Source organism: Aethalodelphis obliquidens, unplaced genomic scaffold (genome assembly GCF_003676395.1).
Source record: "Aethalodelphis obliquidens isolate GAN/ISIS:26980383/991018 unplaced genomic scaffold, ASM367639v1 scaffold3, whole genome shotgun sequence".
Classification (NCBI taxonomy): Eukaryota; Metazoa; Chordata; class Mammalia; order Artiodactyla; family Delphinidae; genus Aethalodelphis; species Aethalodelphis obliquidens.
The window spans coordinates 29,780,478-29,802,516 of NW_020837947.1; the positions used below are offsets into that span (position 1 = coordinate 29,780,478).

The 22,039-nt window shown below is 39.4% G+C and overlaps 1 protein-coding gene across 8 annotated transcripts in view; it reads left to right on the plus strand.

Moving 5' to 3' along the window:
• Window positions 1-22,039, plus strand: part of SLC18B1 (solute carrier family 18 member B1) — a 47,763-nt gene that overhangs the window by 2,538 nt on the left and 23,186 nt on the right. For 2 of the 8 annotated variants that reach the window (XM_027086092.1, XM_027086099.1), the window contains one exon: window positions 18,275-18,414. The exons of 1 other annotated variant lie outside the window; for it this stretch is intronic. In XM_027086092.1, coding sequence (XP_026941893.1) covers window positions 18,373-18,414 — 42 coding nt within the window. In that variant the 5' untranslated portion in view covers window positions 18,275-18,372. Of the gene's footprint in view, window positions 1-16,861; window positions 17,988-18,274; window positions 18,415-22,039 lie in introns of those variants that run through there. 5 more of the 8 variants (XM_027086064.1, XM_027086070.1, XM_027086059.1 and 2 more) reach the window with 5 other exon arrangements.

Below are 22,039 nucleotides of genomic sequence, written 5' to 3' on the forward strand. Positions count from 1 at the left end.
TGTACACAAATGTGTGTCTGAAATACATATGAGAAATAAATTCTAAAGTTTATTTTAGAAACAATAATGATAATAAGTAATTTTGTTTAGTACTTTCTACATGCCAGTTTGTGTGCTAAATTATTATCATATATTTTCTCCCTTAATCATTGAAATTCCATGTGATAGTGGTGGTGTTAGCCCCCTTTAACAGGGAAAGTAACTCAGAGTTGCCCAAGATCATACAGCTAGTAAATGTGGAAACTGATATTTGAGCCCAATGGACTTCAAAGCTCATGCTTCTAACCCTTCAGCCATTTGGATGATTGCCCAACTGTGGGAGGGAGATCATAGATTTCAAAGATAACTCTTTGCACCTCACATTTGGCAACGGTATGACTGGTTCTACCTTATTGTGCTAAAAAGTCGCGCAGTTGGAGAAAGGGAATATTGGAGTGTTAGAAAAAGAGAGAGCAGTAGAAATGTGGGTTTCTGAATCATCCAAGTGTAGATGTATTAGTTAGCTAGGGCTGCCGTAACAAAGTATCACAAACTGGTAGCGTAAACAACAAAGTTATCCTCTCACAGTTTTGAAGGCAGGAAGTTTGAAATTAAGGTATCTGCAGCATTGGTTACCTATAAGGCGGTGAGGGGGAATCTGTTCCATGCCTTCCTCTTTATTTTCTGAGGTTTGCCAGCAAACTTGGTGTTCCTTGGCTTGTGGCAGTGTAACTCCAATCTTCACCTGATGTTCTCCCTGTGTACATATCTGTCTCTGTGTGCAAATTTTTTCCTTTTTATAAGGATACCATTATACTAGATCAGGGGCTCACCCTATGCCAGTATGACCTCATCTTAATTAATTACGTCTAGAACAATTCTATTTCCAAATAAGGTCTTGATATGGGGTGCTGAGGTTGGGAATTTAAGCTTTGTATTTTGGGGGGACACAATTCAACCCACGACAGATGTGAAAGAAGAAGGGGATGTAGAACAGATTAAATGATAGGAAAGATCTTTGAGTTGAACTGCAAAAAGTTTAGTTGAAAGACTAGAGCTGGCACTATGGAAAACAGTATGGAGATTCCTTAAAAAACTAAAAATAGAACTACCATATGACCCAGCAATCCCACTATTGGGCATATACCCTGAGAAAACTATAATTCAAAAAGACACATGCACCCCAATGTTCACTGCAGCACTATTTGCAATAGCCAGGTCATGGAAGCAAACTAAATGTCCATCAACAGAGGAATGGATAAAGATGTGGTACATATATACAATGGAATATTACTCAGCCATAAAAAGGAATGAGATTGGGTCATTTGTAGAGATGTGGATGGACTTAGTGTCAAACAGAGTGAAGTAAGTAAGAAAGAGAAAAACAAATACCGCATATTAATGCATATATGTGGAATCTAGAAAAATGTTATAGATGAACTTATTTGTAAAGCAGAAATAGAGACATAGACATAGAGGACAAATGTATGGATACTAAGGGGGAAGAGGAGGGTGGGAGGAATTGGGAGATTGGGATTGACATATATGCACTATTGATACTATGTCTAAAATAGATAACTAATGAGAACATACTGTATAACACAGGGAACTCTACTTAATGCACTGTGGTGACCTAGATGAGAAGGAAATCCAAAAAAGAGGGGATAGATGTATATGTACAGCTGATTCATTTTGCTGTACAGTTGAAACTAACACAACATTGTAAAGCAACTATACTCCAATAAAAACTAACTTAAAAAAAAAAAGAAAGAAAGAAAGACCAGCACTGGTAACAGAAGCTAAACCAGTACACACGAAAGATTTTATATCATGGGGTGGTGGGGTCCAGTTGAGCTGAGTTCCAATTCCAGCCCTCTCTGTGGCCTTTGGCAAATGACTTATTTTTCCGAGTCAGTAAAGTGGTGATAATACTAGAATATCGTGAAGAGTAAAAAGAGATAGTTGTTGAAAGTGTTTGCCACTGTGCCTGTTAAGTAGTTACTTACCTTATAAAGAACTTCACATGAGAATATATGGAAAGATTCTTAATATTACCTTCCTCCTGTCCTAAAGCATCTAGCATTTAGTACAGTGACTTACATATTGGAGTCATTAAACCAACATGTACTGAATGAATTCATGGAATGAAATAAGATTAAGCATCTGTGTAGTCGGCACACCAACAATAAAACCATGTTGGCAACTGTTGTCATAAATGAGTGCCTGTTGTGAGTTAGCTGGAGGCTTTGGGCATCCCAGAAAACCACTTTTCATTTGAAAACTTTTAAAATGTTCCTACCTTTGGGGGTAGAAATAAATATAATGGATGGAAATGGAAGTTAAGAAACATGAGAAAACTCAAAAATATTATCCTGCTGCAGCTCCAGAACATATAGGTCTAGCCTTGGCTTATGTAGCATATGGTTTTAAACATAGTGAAGAAAAATAGTTGTAGCTGAAAAAAGGTTTGGGCCAAAGAAAAAAGAATCCTATTATATCAAGAGATGAATCAAAGGAAAAGGAGAAAGTTGGTGAGAGGGAAGAGAATAAAAAATAAATAAAGTAGACGAATAAGAGTGGAATAGATTAATAAAGGCTGTAAGTAGTAGTTTGGAAAATTACTATTTAAAGCCTTCCATTGAAAACCCAGTTTATTAAAGGAAAAAAAAAAGGTTGTGCGGGACAGTGGGGCTAATTTATTGTATTGCCAAGTATGAAGCCTATATATTTTGAGGTTTTTGTGTAATTCTCACCTAAGTGTTCTTAAGTATTACTAACATTGTTTCCTCAGCCCTTGTTTTTCTTGCTACCGGATGCTACGCAGAGCTCTCTGGGCACCATGGCTGCTCACTACAGGGCTGATTCGGGACGTGTAGGAACAAAACGTACCGAGGAAGATAATTAGAGGCAATACTTAAAGTTTATGAATAAACTAATTATAAACCAACAACACAAGCAATTTATAAATGAAGTAAATAGTGGCTAATAGAGCAAACCCTAAATTAACATTAAATTTATTCACTTGGGGTACAAGGAGAACCTGGGTGTGCAGGACTCCGGATCCCAATGCTACTTCCTGTAGACCAGCTCTGCTGTTATCTGTGTAACTTTTTTTTGAAAAATGGGTCCTTATGATCTAACATGTGTTTGACAATTGCAGTTCTTATTGCAGAATCATTGAAATGAAGCCAGGACCACTGCTGTGCTTAAAACTAGAGCTATATTAAAGGAAAAGAAAAAGTCCTAGTTCCATAATCACTCCTCTACCGTTTTCTGACTCTGTAGTTCTGGTCAAAACACTTCTAGTCTCTGCCTCTCAAGTGCTTCATCTGTAAAATGAAGTAGAGAATTGAATGAGATGCTTTTAAACACTCTTTTGGTTTGGATATTCTGTGTCACTACTTTGAAAAATAACTTTTTAATTAATTTATTTATATATTTATTTTTGGCTTGTTGGGTCTTCGTTTCTGTGCGTGGGCTTTCTCTAGTTGCGGCGAGCGGGGGCCACTTTTCATCGCGGTGCGCAGGCCTCTCACTATCTCAGTCTCTCTTGTTGCGGAGCATGGGCTCCAGACGCGCAGGCTCAGCAGTTGTGGCTCACGGGCCTAGTTGCTACGTGGCATGTGGGATCTTCCCAGACCAGGGCTCGAACCCGTGTCCCCTGCATTGGTGGCATATTCTCAACTACTGCGCCACCAGGGAAGCCCTGAAACAATAATTTTAACTTTTAGTAAATGTTGAACATCTGTGTGGTCTGCCATAGTCATTTTCTGATATCATATGACTTCAGCCACAAGACACTGAGCTGTAGCTGATGCCAGCTTCCCTCCTGTGTCTCCAGGTTATAGGTGATTTCTTTATTTGTAAGTACAGCTGTTCCTTTTTTTTTTTTGGCTGTGAGCGCATCATGGGGATCTTAGTTCCCTGACCAGGAATTGAACCTGCACCGCCTGCAGTGGAAGGGCAGAGTCTTAACCACTGGACACCAGGGAAGTCCCAGCTGTTGCTTTTTTATATTAGGACAAGTAAGCATGTTCATTATAGAAAACTTGGATAATATTGTATCAATTATAGTCCTTATGTATGGAACAGAATAACCTATGGTCAACATTAAACAAACAAAAAAGTGGCTCAGGAAATAAAAGGGTTTGCTGAGCAATCAGGTTCAGGGAGTGGTAGAAACAGGATAGTTCCAGGGATCTTGGTTACAGGAACTTTTACAAAGTCTCTTAAGTTAGTGCTTCTCAAACTATCTGACTGTTTGACTAAATGAAGATTTTTCACCCAGTCCGTAACAGATAATTTAATAAAATACAATAAATATTAATTACTAGTGGTTCTGCAAGACTAACCCTCTTGCAGATAATAAATGTAAGCCTAAACATTTCAGAAACAACTTCCTGAAGATACTGGAGAGTGACCAAAAGCAGACAGAACTGGAGGGCGGGGAAAAGGAATGGCACTGGCTGAATTCCCATTTTTATGGCTTTTAGTATGAGGGGAGCCCCCAGTGCCACATGGAACAACTAATAGTCAGAGGTCCTCAGTTTTACTGCCCTGAAAACCAGAGGACAGAGTTTAGAGCAATCGCAGCTGCTGAAAATGGAGGGCAGGGGGGAAATCCCAGAAAGGAGAGAGCCAGAGAGGGGCAGACCGATATTCTGTGTATAGACCCAGCTAAATCTCTGACTGGCCCCAAGCTACACATGCATGGGGTAAACTCAAAGCAGCACAATTAAAGCTAAAGAAAATACACAGAGATTTCAGCTACTTCCCATCACTGGAGAAACAGATTATAAAGTTTGAGTCAAGGTGGATTACCTCTGCTGAAATTTAAAAAGAAAAAAAAAATCAATATTCTTTGAAAGAATAAAAGAGAATCCAGAGTCTCTGCAATGTGTCATTCATGATACATTATTTTTCTTATTAATTAAAAAATACATGTAAACATTTAAAGCAAAAATTATAACATTTTATTATGGACTTATATCATTTCTAGATATAATGCTTATGAAAACTAGAATATAAATGATTAGAAGCTGGCACAGCATAAGTGGACCTATATGGGGGTAAGGTTCTTATGTTTTGCATGAAGTGCTACAATATTAACTCAAAATAGATCAGAAACGTTAGATATGTGTTTTGTAAACCCTAAGCAAACACTAAAATATAATTCAAAGAGACATACCTAAAAACACAACAGATAAATTAAAATGTAATTCCAAAACTTGTTTTCAATTAAATAAAAAGAAAAGAAAGAAGAAATTAATAAAAATAACAGATGGGGAGATATAAAACAGTAGACTTAAATCCAACCATGTCAATACTCATCTTAAATGTAAATAGACTATCTGCTCAAATTAAAAGACAGAGATCATTAGAATGGATTTTTAAAACATCAACTATATTCTGTCTATAAGAGATGCATATTTATTTATTTGGCCGCAAGTCTTGTGAGATCTAAGTTCCCCGACTAGGGATTGAAGATTGAACCCATGCCCTTGCAGTGAAAGCAGATGGCCAGGACTTTCCCTTTTTTCTTTTGGAAGAGATGCAATTTTTTAAAATTTAATTTAGTTTTTTTATACAGCAGGTTCTTATTAGTTACCTATTTTATACATATTAGTGTACATATGTCAATCCCAATCTCCCAATTCATCCTACCACTTTCCCTCCTTGGTGTCCATACGTTTGTTCTCTACATCTGTGTCTCTATTTCTGTGCTGCAAACCAGTTCATCTGTACCATTTTTCTACATTCCACATATACGTGTGGAATATTTGTACGATATTTGTTTTTCTCTTGCTGACTTACTTCATTCTGTATGACAGTCTCTAGATCCATCCACGTCTCTACAAATGACAATTTTGTTCCGTTTTATGGCTGAGTAATATTCCATTGTATATATGTACCACATCTTCTTTATCCATTCGTCTGTCGATGGACATTTAGGTTGCTTCCATGACCTGGCTATTGTGAATAGTGCTGCAGTGAACATTGGGGTGCATGTGTCTTTTTGAATTATGGTTTTCTCAGGGTATATGCCCAGGAGTGGGATTCCTGGGTCATATGGTAATTCTGTTTTTAGTTTTCTAAGGAACCTCCATACTGTTCTCCATAGTGACTGTATCAATTTACATTCCCACCAACAGTGCAAGAGGGTTCCATTTTCTCCACACCCTCTCCAGCATTTGTTGTTTGTAGATTTTCTGATGATGCCCATTCTAACTGGTGTGAGGTGATACCTCATTGTAGTTTTGATTTGAATTTCTCTAATAATTAGCGATGTTGAGCAGCTTTTCATGTGCTTCTTGGCCATCTGTATGTTTTCTTTGGAGAAATGTCTATTTAGGTCTTCTGCCCATTTTTGGATTGGGTTGTTTGTTTCTTTAATATTGAGCTGCATGAACTGTTTATATATTTTGGAGATTAATCCTTTGTCCGTTGATTCGTTTGCAAATATTTTCTCCCATTCTGAGGGTTCTCTTTTCACCTTGTTTGTAATTTCCTTTGCTTTGCAAAAGCTTTTAAGTTTCATTAGGTCCCATTTGTTTATTTTTGTTTTTATTTCCATTGCTCTAGGAGATAGATCAAAAAAGATCTTGCTGTGATTTATGTCAAAGAGTGTTCTTCCTATGGTTTCCTCTAAGAGTTTCATAGTGTCCGGTCTTACATTTAGGTCTCTAATCTACTTTGAGTTTATTTTTGTGTATGGTGTTAGGGAATGTTCTAATTTCATTCTTTTACATGTAGCTGTCCAGTTTTCCCAGCACCACTTATTGAAGAGACTGTCTTTTCTCCATTGTATATCCTTGCCTCTTTTGTCATAGATTACTTGACCATAGGTGCGTGGGTTTATCTCTGGGCTTTCTATCCTGTTCCATTGATCTATATTTCTGGTTTTGTGCCAGTACCATATTGTCATGATTACTGTAGCTTTGTAGTATAGTCTGAAGTCAGGGAGTCTGATTCCTCTAGCTCCATTTTTTTCCCTCAAGACTGCTTTGGCTATTCGGGGTCTTTTGTGCCTCTATACAAATTTTAAGATATTTTGTTCTAGTTCTGTAAAAAATGCCATTGGTAATTTGATAGGGATTGCATTGACTCTGTAGATTGCTTTGGGTAGTATAGTCATTTTCACAATATTGATTCTTCCAGTCCAAGAACACGGTATATCTCTCCATCTGCTGGTATCATCTTTAATTTCTTTCATCAGTGTCTTATAGTTTTCTGCATACAGGTCTTTTGTCTCCCTAGGTAGGTTTATTCCTAGGTATTTTATTCTTTTTGTTGCAATGGTAAATGGGAGTGTTTCCTTAATTTCTCTTTCAGATTTTTTATTATTAGTGTATAGGAATGCAAGAGATATCTGTGCATTAATTTTGTATCCTGCAACTTTACCAAATTCATTGATTAGCTCTGGTAGTTTTCTGGCTTCTTTAGGATTCTCTGTGTATAGTATCATGTTATCTGCAAACAGTGAGAGCTGTACTTCTTCTTTTCTGATTTGGATTCCTTTTATTTCTTTTTCTTCTCTGATTGCTGTGTCTAAACCTTCCAAAACTATGTTGAATAATAGTGGTGAGAGTGGGCAACCTTATCTTGTTCCTGATCTTAGTGGAAATGGTTTCAGGTTTTCTCCATTGAGAATGATGTTGGCTGTGGATTTGTCATATATGGCCTTTATTATATTGAGGTAGGTTCCCTCTATGCCTACTTTCTGGAGAGCTTTTATCATAAATGGGTGTGGAATTTTTTCAAAAACTTTTCTGCATCTATTGAGATTATCAAATAGTTTTTATCCTTCAATTTGTTAATATGGTGTATCACATTGATTGATTTGCGTATATTGAAGAATCCTTGCATCCCTGGGATAAATCCTACTTGATCATGGTGTATGATCCTTTTAATGTGTTGTTGGATTCTGTCTGCTAGTATTTTGTTGAGGATTTTTACATCTATACTCCTCAGTGATATTCGTTTGTAATTTTCTTTTTTTTTGTAGTATCCTTATCATGTTTTGGTATCAGGGTGATGGTGACCTCATAGAATGAGTTTGGGAGTGTTCCTTCCTCTGCAGTTTTTTGGAAGAGTTTGAGAAGGATCGATGTTAGCTCTTCTCTACATGTTTGATGGAATTCGCCTATGAAGCCATCTGGTCCTGGGTGTTTGTTTGTTGGAAGATTTTTAATCACAGTTTCAATTTCATTACTTGTGATTGGTCTGTTCATATTCCCTATTTCTTCCTTGTTCAGTCTTGGAAGGTTATATCTTTCTAAGAATTTGTCCATTTCCTCCAGGTTGTCCATTTTATTGGCATAGAATTGCTTGTAGTAGTCTCTTTGGATGCTTTGTATTTCTGCGGTGTCCGTAGTAACTTCTCCTTTTTCACTTCTAATCTTACTGATTTGAGTCCTTTCCCTCTTTTTCTTGTTGAGTCTGGCTAAAGGTTTATCAATTTTGTTTGTCTTCTCAAAGAACCAGCTTTTAGTTTTATTGATCTTTGCTATTGTTTTCTTTGTTTCTATTTCATTTATGTCTGCTCTGATCTTTATGATTTCTTTCCTTCTGCTAACTTTGGGTTTTGTTTGTTCTTCTTTCTCTAGTTCCTTTAGGTGTAAGGTTAGATTGTTTATTTCAGATTTTTCTTGTTTCTTGAGGTAGGCTTGTATTGCTATAAACTTCCCTCTTAGAACTGCTTTTGCTCCATCCCATAGGTTTGGATTGTCATGTTTTCTTTGTCATTTGTCTCTAGGTATTTTTTTATTTACTTTTTTATTTCTTCAGTGATCTCTTGGTTATTTAGTAACATATTGTTTAGCCTCCATATGTTTGTGTTTTTTACACTTTTTTCCCTGTAATTGATTTCTAATCTCATAGCGTTGTGGTCAGAACAGATGCTTGATATGATTTCAATTTTCCTAAATTTACTGAGGCTTTGTTTGTGACCCAAGATGTGTTCTATCCTGGAGAATGTTCCGTGTGCACTTGAAAAGAAAGTGTAATCTGCTGGTTTTGGATGGAATGTCCTATAAATATCAATTAAATCTATCTGGTCTATTGTGTCATTTAAAGCTTGTGTTTCCTTATTAATTTTCTGTCTGGATGATCTGTCCATTGGTATAAGTGAGGTGTTAAAGTCCCCCACTATTATTGTGTTACTGTCGATTTCCTCTTTTATAGCTGTTAGCATTTGCCTTGTGTATTGAGGTGCTCCTATGTTGGGTGCATATATATTTATAATTGTAACCTTTTTTATTTTAAAGTCTATTTTATCTGATATGACTATTGCTACTCCAGCTTTCTTTTGATTTCCATTTGCATGGAATATCTTTTTCCATCCTCTCACTTTCAGTCTGTATGTGTCCCTAGGTCTGAAGTGGGTCTCTTGTAGACAGCATATATATGGGTCTTGTTTTTGTATCCTTTCAATGAGCCTGTCTTTTGGTTGGAGCATTTAATCCATTCACATTTAAGGTAATTATCAATATGTATGTTTCTATAACCATTTTCTTAATAATTATAGGTTTGTTTTGCAGGTCCTTTTCTTCTCTTGTGTTTCTCACTTAGAGAAGTTCCTTTAGCATTTGTTGTAGAGGTGGTTTGGTGGTGCAGAATTCTCTTAGCTTTTGCTTCTGTGTAAAGCTTTTGATTTCTCCATTGAATCTGAATGAGATCCTTGCCGGGTAGAGTAATCTTGGTTGTAGGTTCTTCCCTTTCATCACCTTAAGTATATCATGCCACTCCCTTCTGGCTTGTAGAGTTTCTGCTGAGAAATCAGCTGTTAACCCTATGGGAGTTCCCTTGTATGTTATTTGTCATTTGTCCCTTGTTGCTTTTAATACTTTTTCTTTGTCTTTAATTTTTGTCAATTTGATTACTATGTGTCTCGGCATGTTTATCCTTGGGTTTATCCTGCCAGGGACTCTCTGCACTTCCTGGACTTGGGTGGCTATTTCCTTTCCCATGTTAGGGAAGTTTTTCACTATAATCTCTTCAAATATTTTCTCGGGTCCTTTCTCTCTCTCTTCTCCTTCTGGGACCCCTCTAATGCAAATCTTGTTGCATTTAATGTTGTCCCAGAGGTCTCTTAGGCTGTCTTCATTTCTTTTCATTCTTTTTTCTTTATTCTGTTCCGCAGCAGTGAATTCCACCGTTCTGTCTTCCAGATCACTTATCCATTCTTCTGCCTCAGTTATTCTGCTATTGATTCTTTCTAGTGTATTTTTCATTTCAGTTATTGTATTGTTCATCTCTGTTTGTTTGTTCTTTAATTCTTCTAGGTCTTTGTTAAACATTTTTTGCATCTTCTCGATCTTTGCCTCCATTCTTTTTCCGAGGTCCTGGATCATCTTCACTATCATTATTCTGAATTCTTTTTCTGGAAGATTGCGTATCTCCACTTCATTTAGTTGTTTTTCTGGGTTTTTATCTTGTTCCTTCATCTGATACAAAGTCCTCTGCCTTTTCATCTTGTCTGTCTTCCTGTGAATGTGGTTTTTGATCCACAGGCTGCAGAATTATAGTTCTTCTTGCTTTTGCTGTCTGCCCTCTGGTGGATGAGGCTATCTCAGAGGCTGTGCAAGCTTCCTGATGGGAAGGACTGGTGGTGGGTAGAGCTGTGTGTTGATCTGGTGGGCAGAGCTCAGTAAAACTTTAATCCACTTGTCAGCTGATGGGTGGGGCTGGGTTCCCTCCCTGTTGGTTGTTTGGCCTGAGGCGACCCAACACTGGAGCCTACCCAGCTCTTTGGTGGGGCTAATGGTGGGCTCTGAGAGGGCTCACGCCAAGGTGTACTTCCCAGAGCTTCTGCTGTCAATGTCCTTGTCCTCACAGTGAGCCACAGCCACCCCCCGCCTCTGCAGGAGACCCTCCAACACTAGCAGGTAGGTCTGGTTCAGTCTCCCCCGGGGTCACTGCTCCTTCCCCTGGGTCCCGATGCACACACTACTTTGTGGAGTGGAGTGGAGTCTCTGTTTCCCCAAGTCCTGTCAAAGTCCTGCAATGAAATCCCACTAGACTTCAAAATCTGATTCTCTAGGAATTCCTCCTCCCGTTGCCGGACCCCCAGGTTGGGAAACCAGATGTGGGGCTCAGAACCTTCACTCCAGTGGGTAGACTTCTGTGGTATAAGTGTTCTCCAGTTTGTAAGTCACCCACCCAGCAGTTATAGGATTTTATTTTATTGTGATTGCGCTCCTCCTACCGTCTCACTGTGGCTTCTCCTTTGTCTTTGGATGTGGGGTATCTTTTTTGGTGAGTTCCAGTGTCTTCCTGTTGTTGATTGTTCAGCAGTTAGTTGTGGTTCCGGTGCTCTCACAAGACGGAGTGAGCACATGTCCTTCTATTCTGCCATCTTGAACCGATCTTGAAACTGGAAGAGATGCATTTTTAAATAGTTTAAGAGTAAAAGGATGAGAAAAGATATACCATGCAACCAATAAACAAAAAGGCTGTAGTGACTATGTTAATATCAGATAAAATATACTTCCAAACTATTACTAATGATAGAGGTATTTCACAATCAGAAATGACAAATGAGCAAGTTCACTGGGGAGACATAACAAATATATATATATATATATGCAGAAATTAAATGGTATGAGAAACAAACTCAAAATTATGGTTGGAGATTTGAACATCCCCCTCTTAGCAATTGACAGAAAAATTAGACAAAATAAGTAAGATCATAGAAGGTATGAAAAAATCTATCACTCTGACCTAATAACTTTTATAAAATACTACATCCAACAACAGTAGAATATTATTATTTTCAAGTGCACATGATACTGTTTACAAAGATGGAATGCATGCCATGCTATAAGACAACTTTCAATAAATTTTAAGAGATTGAAATTTCCAGGATAGAAATATTCCACAATAAAATTAAATCAGAAATCAATAATATAAAGATATCTGGAAAATCCCCCAATAATTGAAAATTAGAAACACACTTCTTATTAATCCATGGGAAAAATAAATAAATAAGGAAAATTAGAAAATATTTCAAATTATATGATAATTTGCAGGATGTAGTTAAAGCAGTGCATAGAGAGAAATTTAAAACCTTTTGTGCTAATATTAGAAAAGAAGAAAGGGCTAACATCAATGATATGTTTCTAAAGTATAAAAAATAAGGGCAGGGCTTCCCTGGTGGCGCAGTGGTTGAGAGTCCGCCTGCCGATGCAGGGAACACGGGTTCGTGCCCCGGTCTGGGAAGATCCCACATGCCGCGGAGTGGCTGGGCCTGTGAGCCATGGCCGTTGAGCCTGCGCGTCCAGAGCCTGTGCTCTGCAACGGGAGAGGCCACAACAGTGAGAGGCCCGCGTACCGCCAAAAAAAAAAAAAAATAAGGGCAAAATAAGTCAAAAGAAAGTGAAAGAAGTGGTTTCACTGGTGAATTCTATCAGACATTTAAGGAAAAAATAACACTAATCTCATACAAACTCATCCAGAAAATATTGGGAGTAGGCAAAACTTCCATCTTGTTTTACAAGTCCAGGATTACCATGATACCAAAACCTGACAAAAGAAAAGAAAATTACAGGACAACATTACTCATAAGCATAGGTAGAAATATCCTTATCCAATTTAGCAAATTGAACCCACCTTATATAAAAAAGATAATACTGTATGTCCTAAATTGGGTTTATCCCAAGAATGCAAGGTTGGATTAACAGTAGAAAATTGATCAGTTTATCATATCAAAAAAATAAATAAGAAAAATTATTTACAATAAATTCAAAAGACACTTCTGATAAAAATCCAACACCAATTCATGTTAATGTCCCTCAATACATTAGAAATATGAGAATTTCCTCAATCTGATAAAATGTACATATGAAAAATCGACAGCTAGCCTCATACTTAATGGTAGAAGACCTAGTGTTTTCTTCCTAAGATTGGGAACAAAGTGAGTATCTCCATTCTCAACCCTTCTATTCAACATTTTCCTGGTAATCCTAGTCAGTGCAATAAAGTAAGTGAAAAATGAAAGCATACACTTCAGAAAGGAAGAAGTAAAACTCATTCATATATGACATGATTATGCAGAAAATCTAAAAGAATCTATAAAACAACTGTTTGAACTAATGAGGAAATTTAGCAAGATTGCAGGATACAAAATTAATATAAAAATTAATTTACTTTTATATATAATCAACAAGTGATTGGAAAAGTTCATGTAAAAAAAATCCATTTTAATAACTTCTAAAACCAAAATATTTAGGAATAACTTGACGTGAGGCATGTCATAGATACCTCTACAATGACAACTGCAAAACATTTCTGAAAGAAATTAAAGAAGATTGATGTCAGTGGAGAGATATATCACGTTCATGAATAAAAAAACAATATTAATTGGATGTCAGTTCTCTCTAAATTGATCTATAGAGTCAACAAAATCCCAATAAGAATCCCCCCCAGGTTTTTTTGGAGAAATTGAGAGCTGATTCTAACATTTCTATTGAAATTCAAAGGACCCAGAATATTTAGACTGCTCTTGAAAAAGAGCAAAGTTGGAGAATTTTCACTCCCTGACTTCAAACATACCAGATTTTGACACGTGATGGAAGCAAGTAAGTGGAAGCAGATGGCCTCACCTGAAATCCCCCCGGTGCAGGGAGGGCAGCATTCCAGGGGAGTAGGGATGAGATTCTGACTGTAGTGTCTGGTGCCTACCTCCAGCAGTGCTGACGCAGTCTGGGTACTGGGCCGCTCCTGTGCTGTGATTTTAGGCACGTAGCCTCTAAGTGGTGTGCATAATCCTCCTGATAACCCTGTGCCTTACCTGATAACCTGTGATACATTCAGTGTCTGCTTAAATGAGCAAAAGTTGTTTCTTTTAATAGCAACAGGGAACCCTGATTTCTACAAATGCTAGGAAGAAAAATAAAGAAGGATTAAGGGACAAAGGGTTATGGTGTCCCTTAATCCTTCTTTATTTTTCTTCCTAGCATTTGTAGCAATCAGGGTTCCCTGTTGCTATTAAAAGAAACAACTTTTGCTCATTTAAGCAGAAAATGAAGGGTGGGATTGGGAGGGTGGGAGGGAGACACAAGGGGGAGGGGATATGGGGATATATGTATGTATATGAATAGCTGATTCACTTTGTTATATGGCAGAAACTAACACACATTGTAAAGCAATTATACTGTAATAAAGATGTTAAAAAAAAAGGTTATGGGTCTGTGTTTTGATATGGGGTAAGAATGAACTCTGAGGAAGTGACATTTAAACAGAGACGATATTATTCCATTTTAGTTTGTAAAGAAAAAATGTTTCACATGTGTATATATGTCTACATGAACATATAAAAATATGAATAGGTGATTGTGGTAGGCTGATAATTGATCCCAAAGATATGTCCATATCCTAATCCCTGCAAGTTATAAATGTTACCTTATTTGAAAAAAAGGGTGATTAAGTTAAAGATCTTGAGATGAAGAGATCATTTTGGATTTTGGCTCAGTGAAATTGATGTTGAACTGCTGGCCTGCAGAACTGCAGCTTATTTTAAGCTCCAAATTTGTGGTTATTTGTTATAGCAGCCACAGAAGACGAATGAGATAATATTTTCGACCGTAACACTAAGGATCTGGAAGGAGGATGGGAAAGAGAGGTTAGATGTGAGAGGAAGATAGGAGTATGAATATGTGTACCACAAAATCTTATTGTAAATTAAAAGTAGATGGATGTGGGCTTTCCTGGTGGCGCAGTGGTTGAGAGTCCGTCTGCCGATGCAGGGGATGCGGGTTCGTGCCCCGGTCCAGGAGGATCCCACATGCCGCGGAGCGGCTGGGCCCGTGAGCCACGGCCGCTGAGCATGCGCGTCCGGAGCCTGTGCTCCGCAACGGGAGGGGCCACAGCAGTGAGAGGCCCGCATACCGCAAAAAAAAAAAAAAAAAAAAAAAAAGTAGATGGATGCAAAACAAGAACATGCATTTCATTAAAATATATAAAAACAAAAAATTTGTATTAAACATGCAAGAAGGATTGCTGATGGGGAGGGAATGGGAATGAGGATAGAGGGAAATACATGACAACAGAAATGAAAAATTCAGTTGAAGGATTGGAACATAAAGTTAAGGAAACTTCCAATAAGATGAAGCAAAGAGAGAAAGAGATGAAAAGTAGAAGAGAAAAAGAGTAATAAGTAAGAGGACCCAATAGTCTAGCGACCCAATAGCTACATAAAGAGCAATCCAGAAAGAGAGAAAAAAAGAGGGGGGTGTAGTCATCAAAGAAGTAATTCAAAAAAATTCTCCTCTATAACTTGATGTTAGACTGGAGCGAGAATGCAGAATAAAATAAGATTGGGGAAACAGGCAGAGATTAGATCATAAAGATTCTGGAGGCTGCTTCAAGGAAACTTTGCTAGAGCTAATCCTGTTTAGAATGGCTCTAAAACCTCTTCTAACCTGCCTGCTCACCCAGGAATTTTTACATAATCTTCAAGACCCACTGTAACATCACTTCCTCAGGAAGCCAGCCTGGACTTATTTAGCCAAAGTAAACAGTTCTTCCAATATGTTTCTCTTATAGAACTCATTGCATTATAATAAATTGTTAATCAGTGTCTGTTTTATCTGCTAGAAGGAGGTATGTATGCTTAGGGGCAGAGGCTGGATGGGGTTATCTTTGAACTTGCAATGCTTGGCACTAGGTAGTAACTCAATGGTCTTGAGTTACTTTATTTCACCTTGGCCCCAAATTAAGAATTTCCCAGTCTTCAAACATTAACCCTTCCCAAATAGTAAATAAGTTGAAGATAAGTGAAGCCTCTTATTTTTTTGTGCCAGAAAATTGTGAGGGTGAGAGTAACATAGCAGCCGTCATGTTCGAGTGCCAAGCCCTTCACATAGTTTATCACCAGTGCTCACAGCCATCTTACAAGATAGGCATTATAATCCCAGTCACACAGATGGAGAAACTGACCTGTGGTCCAAAGTCACATACAGCTAGTACAGTCATCCCTTGGTATCAGAGGGTATCGGTTCCCCAGTGCATATGCTCAAGTCCCTTATACAAAATGGCATAGAATTTGCATATATCTTACAGCACACCCTTCCATTTGCTTTAAATCATTTCTAGATTACTTATAATACCCAATACAGTGTAAACGATGTATAAATAGTTGTAAACAGAATTTAAATGATATGTAAATCGTTGCTACTGCTTGGCAAATTCAAATTTTGTTTTTTGGAAATTTCCAAAAAAATTAAAAAATATATTTTCAGTCCCCTCCCTCCTTGGTTGAATTCGAGAAATGCAGAAGCAGGATACAGAGGGCCGACTAGTGCCTTGAACTGAACCTCAAGCCTCTGCCTCAGGGGGGATACTCCCAGCCACTCCGCCATGCGTCTTCAGCATTCCCGCAAATATTTTTCTAATCCGGGTACTTCACATCAGTTAATTCATTGCCATGTTACTAATGTCTGGCTTCAGTGATTACAAACACCACATCGTTTACCCACTACGAAAAATAACACACTTTAAATAAAAAATCTGGGCTGCTCTTGCCTTCTGAGACGGACTGCATTCTGCCTATGGAATGTGTATCTCTCTAAATAAACTTGCTTTCACTTAAAAAAAAAAGGGGGTCGTTATGAACCTAATTTTCTAATTCACATTTGTGTTTTTAAGTTTAGGTGTTCCCTATCTTTTCTGTGTCTACCTAGCTTCCTTTCTTACTCTTAGTATTCCTAAATTTTACTCATTTTAAGGTAGGGGGTTCAACTATATGAAATATAGACTCATCCTTTTTTTTTTTTTTTTTTTCCTCTCATACAGAGAGAAAAAGTACAGCACATCCTAAGTGGTGGACATAAACAGCCTATGCCTTAAAAAAAAATTCCTTGCTCCGCCCTCCGCCCGCCCTCGCCCCCCCTCCCGGAGCTCCTCCCTATACTCTAGGGCCGCGTGGAACTCCCGGGGGCGCTTCCCGTAGGGAATCTGGGATGCCTGGGCCCGGCTGAGCAATCGCCGCCCGCCTTTCCGCTCGTTCAAGGTCGAGTCCGAGGGTGCGGGCTTGGACCCGGGAGCTGCGGCGCAGGAGTCCGCGCACTGCCCATGGACTCGTCGGGGGACCCCGAAGGCCCACGCCCCCCAGGAGGTTACAGAGAGCAGCGAGGCCGGATGTACCTCTGTGGCTTGGGTCGTGTCTCTTTAACAGCAATTCAATTAGCTTTAGCGTGCTTTGTTTGCGAGAGATTCGAAAAGGAGGGGCCTGGCAGTGGGGCTCGGGTCAGCGTGTTTTTTCTCTCTGGAAAGGGTTAAAGTTTGCGCACTGGGGTGGTGCGGATGTGGCCTCTATTGACTTTCTCTCTGTAGCTCTACTTTTAAGTACTATGTGTTTAAGAATGCATTCAAATAAGTGTGCCTGTTAGACAAACGAAAACGAGCCCCACTGTTGTCCCTCTCGCCCCTTTAACTTTCTCTCAGTTCCCTTCCTCATCCACTACCAAAATTTTTAAGTCTTAAGACTTCCTCCTGTTGCACAGATTTCTTTTTCTAGACAACAATGGCAACCTCTGAAAAAATAGAGCAATTCAAATATACTTTTCTTACTTAAATTTCTTTTATCTCAAAACCATTTAATTTAAAAATAGCAAATAGATTTACTGGATGTTTGGAACTGAGTAAATGACCTCGTGTCTTTAAATTAAATGGAAATTTAGCCCTGGGAATAAGTATTAAATTAATTGATGCAGAAGACCTGTAATTATTGTAAAACACTGATTTACAGATTCATGGCACTTGTCTTTCCAGGAGCTGCCATTGTAAGTATTAATTCTCCAGTTGAATGATTTAGCTTATTTTCTCCTACTTACACTTCACTTGACTTCAATAGTGCCCTCTTAATAAACCGCTAACATGACATGCTTAAAATGTGATTGAGTCCATGTAGCATATGAAGCTAGTAACTTGAGAAAGCACGCTATACTTCAGAGAACAGTACTCTGGAGAGCACCCTGTGGCCTCATCCTTCTTGAAGGAATCTATTAAAGGTGAAAGAAATAGACCTTATGGTGAAGGCAAAACAAAGCAGATGGTTTGATAAATTGTGCACTGAAATCCTAATAGGGAATAGTATGTAAATGAAAGTGATATATTTTGAAAATTGCAGTGATATACAGGGATTGTGTTACATTTGATCAAATGTGCTGTATTCAAAATAGCCCTTAGCTCAGCAAATGTTATCTTGAGTGCATTTCTGTGCACAGAAGTGACATTTCTGTACTTTGATCAGTAGCCCCAATTACATGTCTGTAATTACAGCATGTTTGCCTTCAAGGTGATGGCCCTCCAGGAGGTGCAAGGGAGACATCCAGGCAGCTTTCAAGAGAACAGATTTTTGTACTGATATCAGCAGCTTCCATTAACTTAGGTTCCATGATGTGCTATTCTATCCTTGGACCTTTTTTCCCCAAAGAGGTAAGACATTTTTATATCCTTATGAACTATTAGTGCTTTTAAAAAGCCTTTGAAATATTTCATTTGGGGGATGTAAAAATCTGCATATGGCAAAGACGATGTATAGAACTTCAGCCAACAGAAGACTTAGAGAATATTTGATACCAAAAAAAAAAAATTCAGTAAAAATAACATCATCTTGGGAAGTAATTCACCTAAGTATAATTGACCTTCTGAGGATTACTTTGCTTACCATGTAGTCTGATTCATGTGTTTGGTTTCTGCAACTGAAAAAAAAAAAAAAAGGAAGTGCACTGAATAACTGAGATTTTAACGTTATTGCAAAAGATCTACGTGAAGACAGTGTTTCCTGGAGTTTGGGTTTATTAATATTTTGGAATTAGGAAGGCATGGTCCACTAAATGCCCTTTTCTGACTTGAATTTCATATGGAATGTAGTGGCAGTGTTTGTGCCAAGGAGGAATTCTGATTAGTATTGATGAGGTCCTTCTAATCATAGTGTTTTATGTGGTGTTAGGGTCTATGGATAATGGCACAGACTCGAAGGAATAACCCCTAGAGAATCCACCTGGAATCTGGAGGTTGGTGAGGTATAGTATGGAAGGAATGGTACTGACTTGGCTGAGTGGAGATAACCTGCCCATGTGTTTTGCTTCATGCTCTTTGCCAAAGCCTCATGATGCACGGTCCCCTCCCAGTCCTCTGACTTCTTTGATAACATGTGGTCCTTCCTTCTGTGTGCTACAAAAGACGAGAAACATGGCTTCTCTGCTAAAGGAGCAGTACAGCTCTGTAGCCATAAGTGCTTTTTAGTTTTCAGTGTACTTTCCCACACATTATCCCATTTGGTTTCCATAGCAACTCCATAAGATAGGCAGAATAGCCAGAATCTCATAATGTTGCAAATGAAGAAACAGATTCCGAAGTTAAGTGACTGGCCCAGTTCAATTCCGTTTACTGAACGGGAATGGGAGGTTTAACGACTTCCCACCCTAGAGTGTGCTAGGCGTTGGATGTGTTAGGGCTGGAAAAAAGATGAGGAAAATGTCCCTCTCTCGTCTGTCCATTGGGAGTGAAAAAGTATGACAACAAAAAGTTGCAGAGGGGCTTTCCTGGTGGCGCAGTGGTTGAGAGTCCGCCTGCTGATGCAGGGGACACGGGTTCGTGCCCTGGTCCGGGAGGATCCCACGTGCTGCGGGGCGGCTGGGCCGGTGAGCCATGACCGCTGAGCCTGCGCGTCCGGAGCCTGTGCTCCGCAACGGGAGAGGCCACAACAGTGAGAGGCCCGCATACCGCAAAAAAAAAAAAAAAGTTGCAGAGTATTTGGATCTCCTTGAAGAGGATGTCCAAAATGTTAGGAGACTCTAGGGAAGGGAATGGTTAATTTTGCCACGGGAGAGGCTGGCTGGTGTGGAAGGGAGGGAGAGAAGGAGTAATACTGAAAGGGGCTTGGCGGAATAACCCTAAGATGAGTCAAAGAGGTGTTCTAGGTTAGAAACCCGCAGGGGATAGTCACGAGATTAGCAAAGTAAATAGCGTGTTCTTAGGGAAGCACGGACGAAGGTGGGGCTTAGGCCTGGGGTTCAGTTAGGTCCGATGGGAGCAGAGGATCTGAGAAGGCAGGTTGGTGCTCGAATGCAAGGGTCCTTCCATGCAGGCCAAAGATGTAGTCAGTAAGAAGTCATCAGAGGTGCTTGGGCAAGACTGAGTAGATATCGGTTTTGGAAAAAAATAGTGATGGATGGAGCCTGTAGAATTACGATGGAGAAGAACGGGAGTAAGTGGGCCATCAAGTTAGAAGGGTATTTCCCTGTTCAGCTGGAACTCAGCAAGGGCACCTAGTGTTAGATTCCTCTTAGTGGAGTACAGACAAAGGAAAAGGAGGCAGTTGCTGTGTGCCTTTTTTGTTTTTTCTTTCTCAAAGTTTTTGATTTAGTTTATTGCGTCCAAGAGGCAGGGGAGAGAGCGTTCTAACTTTAATAGGTGTAGATTTGAAGAGTGGGCTCTTTTTCGTTTTTAATAACAGCCTTAGGGTTGACAAATGCACTGTCAAAACTTGCTCTTTCTCCTTCGTATTCTGTTAACCTTCCTATTAGCTAGAGCCAACTAGGTCAAGGGAGAGCAAGGCCCTTCTTCTTCTTTTTTTTTTTTTTTTGCGGTACGCGGGCCTCTCACTGTTGTGGCCTCACCCGTTGCGGAGCACAGGCTCCGGACGCGCAGGCTCAGCGGCCATGGCTCACGGGCCCAGCCGCTCTGCGGCATGTGGGATCTTCCCGGACCGGGGCACGAACCCATGTCCCCTGCATCGGCAGGCGGACTCTCAACCACTGCGCCACCAGGGAAGCCCAAGGCCCTTCTTCTTAATTTCTGGCACAGGATTCTTATTTCTACTCATCCTTTTTGTGGCCCCCTCCTTCTTTGGCAGAGGATTATAAGTGAACTAGAAGTTGCTTTTAATAGCTGTTCTTGCTGTCCTAATGTGAAGCAGGATCCGCATGCCAAAAGTGGTATTCAGTTACTGCTGTGGTATGTGATTCTAGGACATCCTAAGTCACCATCCTGCTTCCACAGAGAATGTGGGAACCCGTGCAAGATGGAAGCTGACATGACTGCTGGGACCATGACACAAGTAACTTTTGCAAGTCTGTGTTCTCATCTGTAAAATGGGGCCAGCTAAAAATACATCCCTTATTTAATTGTTGTTAGAAACCATATAGAACAGCGTGGCTCATAGTGAGGGTTCAATAAATGTTAGTTGCTGTGACTATTATATATTTTCTGCCAGACTCTAGAATTAAATACCTTTCAGAGCTATTAAGCAAAGAACATGGATGTGACTTGACCAATGAATGTTCTTTGTACATCTTAATTCACCCCTTTGTTGTTACCTTCCCTTCAAGGTACCTGTTTTATGTTACTAGGGCTGTTGTAACAAAGTACCACAGACTGGGGACAACAGAAATTTATGGTCTCACAGCTCTGGTGGCTAGAAGTCCAAAATCAAGGTGTCATTGGCAAGGCTGGTTCCTTCTGAGGGCCGTGAGGGGAAGATCTGTCCCAGACCTCTCTCTCTGGCTTGTAGATGGCCAACTTCTCCGTGTGTCCTTTCATACCATCTTCCCTCTACACGTGTCTCTGTGAAGAAATTTCCCCTTTTTACAAAGATATGAGTAATATTGGATTAGACTCCACCCTTAACGACCTCATTTAAACTGATTACCCCTGCAAAAACTATATCTCCAAATAAGGTTACGTTCTGAGGTACTGAGAGTTAGGACATCAACATAAGAAGTTTGAGGGACACAATGAACCCCGTAACACCACCTGACCTTTGTGTAGTAGAAATGTGGACTCTGTGTTCCTGTCTACACACAGTGTAACCTTTTGCTAGGATACCAATGAAGGCATCGTTCATAGTGAGATCTCTCTTTTCTCCACACCATTATCTCGTGTGATGATTAGTAATGGAAGGGGAATGGCTAATCCTGAGTCTCATAGAATTATGGGCTGAAATCCTGCCCAAGCAGTTTCTACAATGCTCTGGGTTCAACTTCTCCACTGTCTCCCACCACCAGGCACTTAGGGACCACACTTCAGGGGTAGGGGGTGCTTCCTAGAGTGAGGG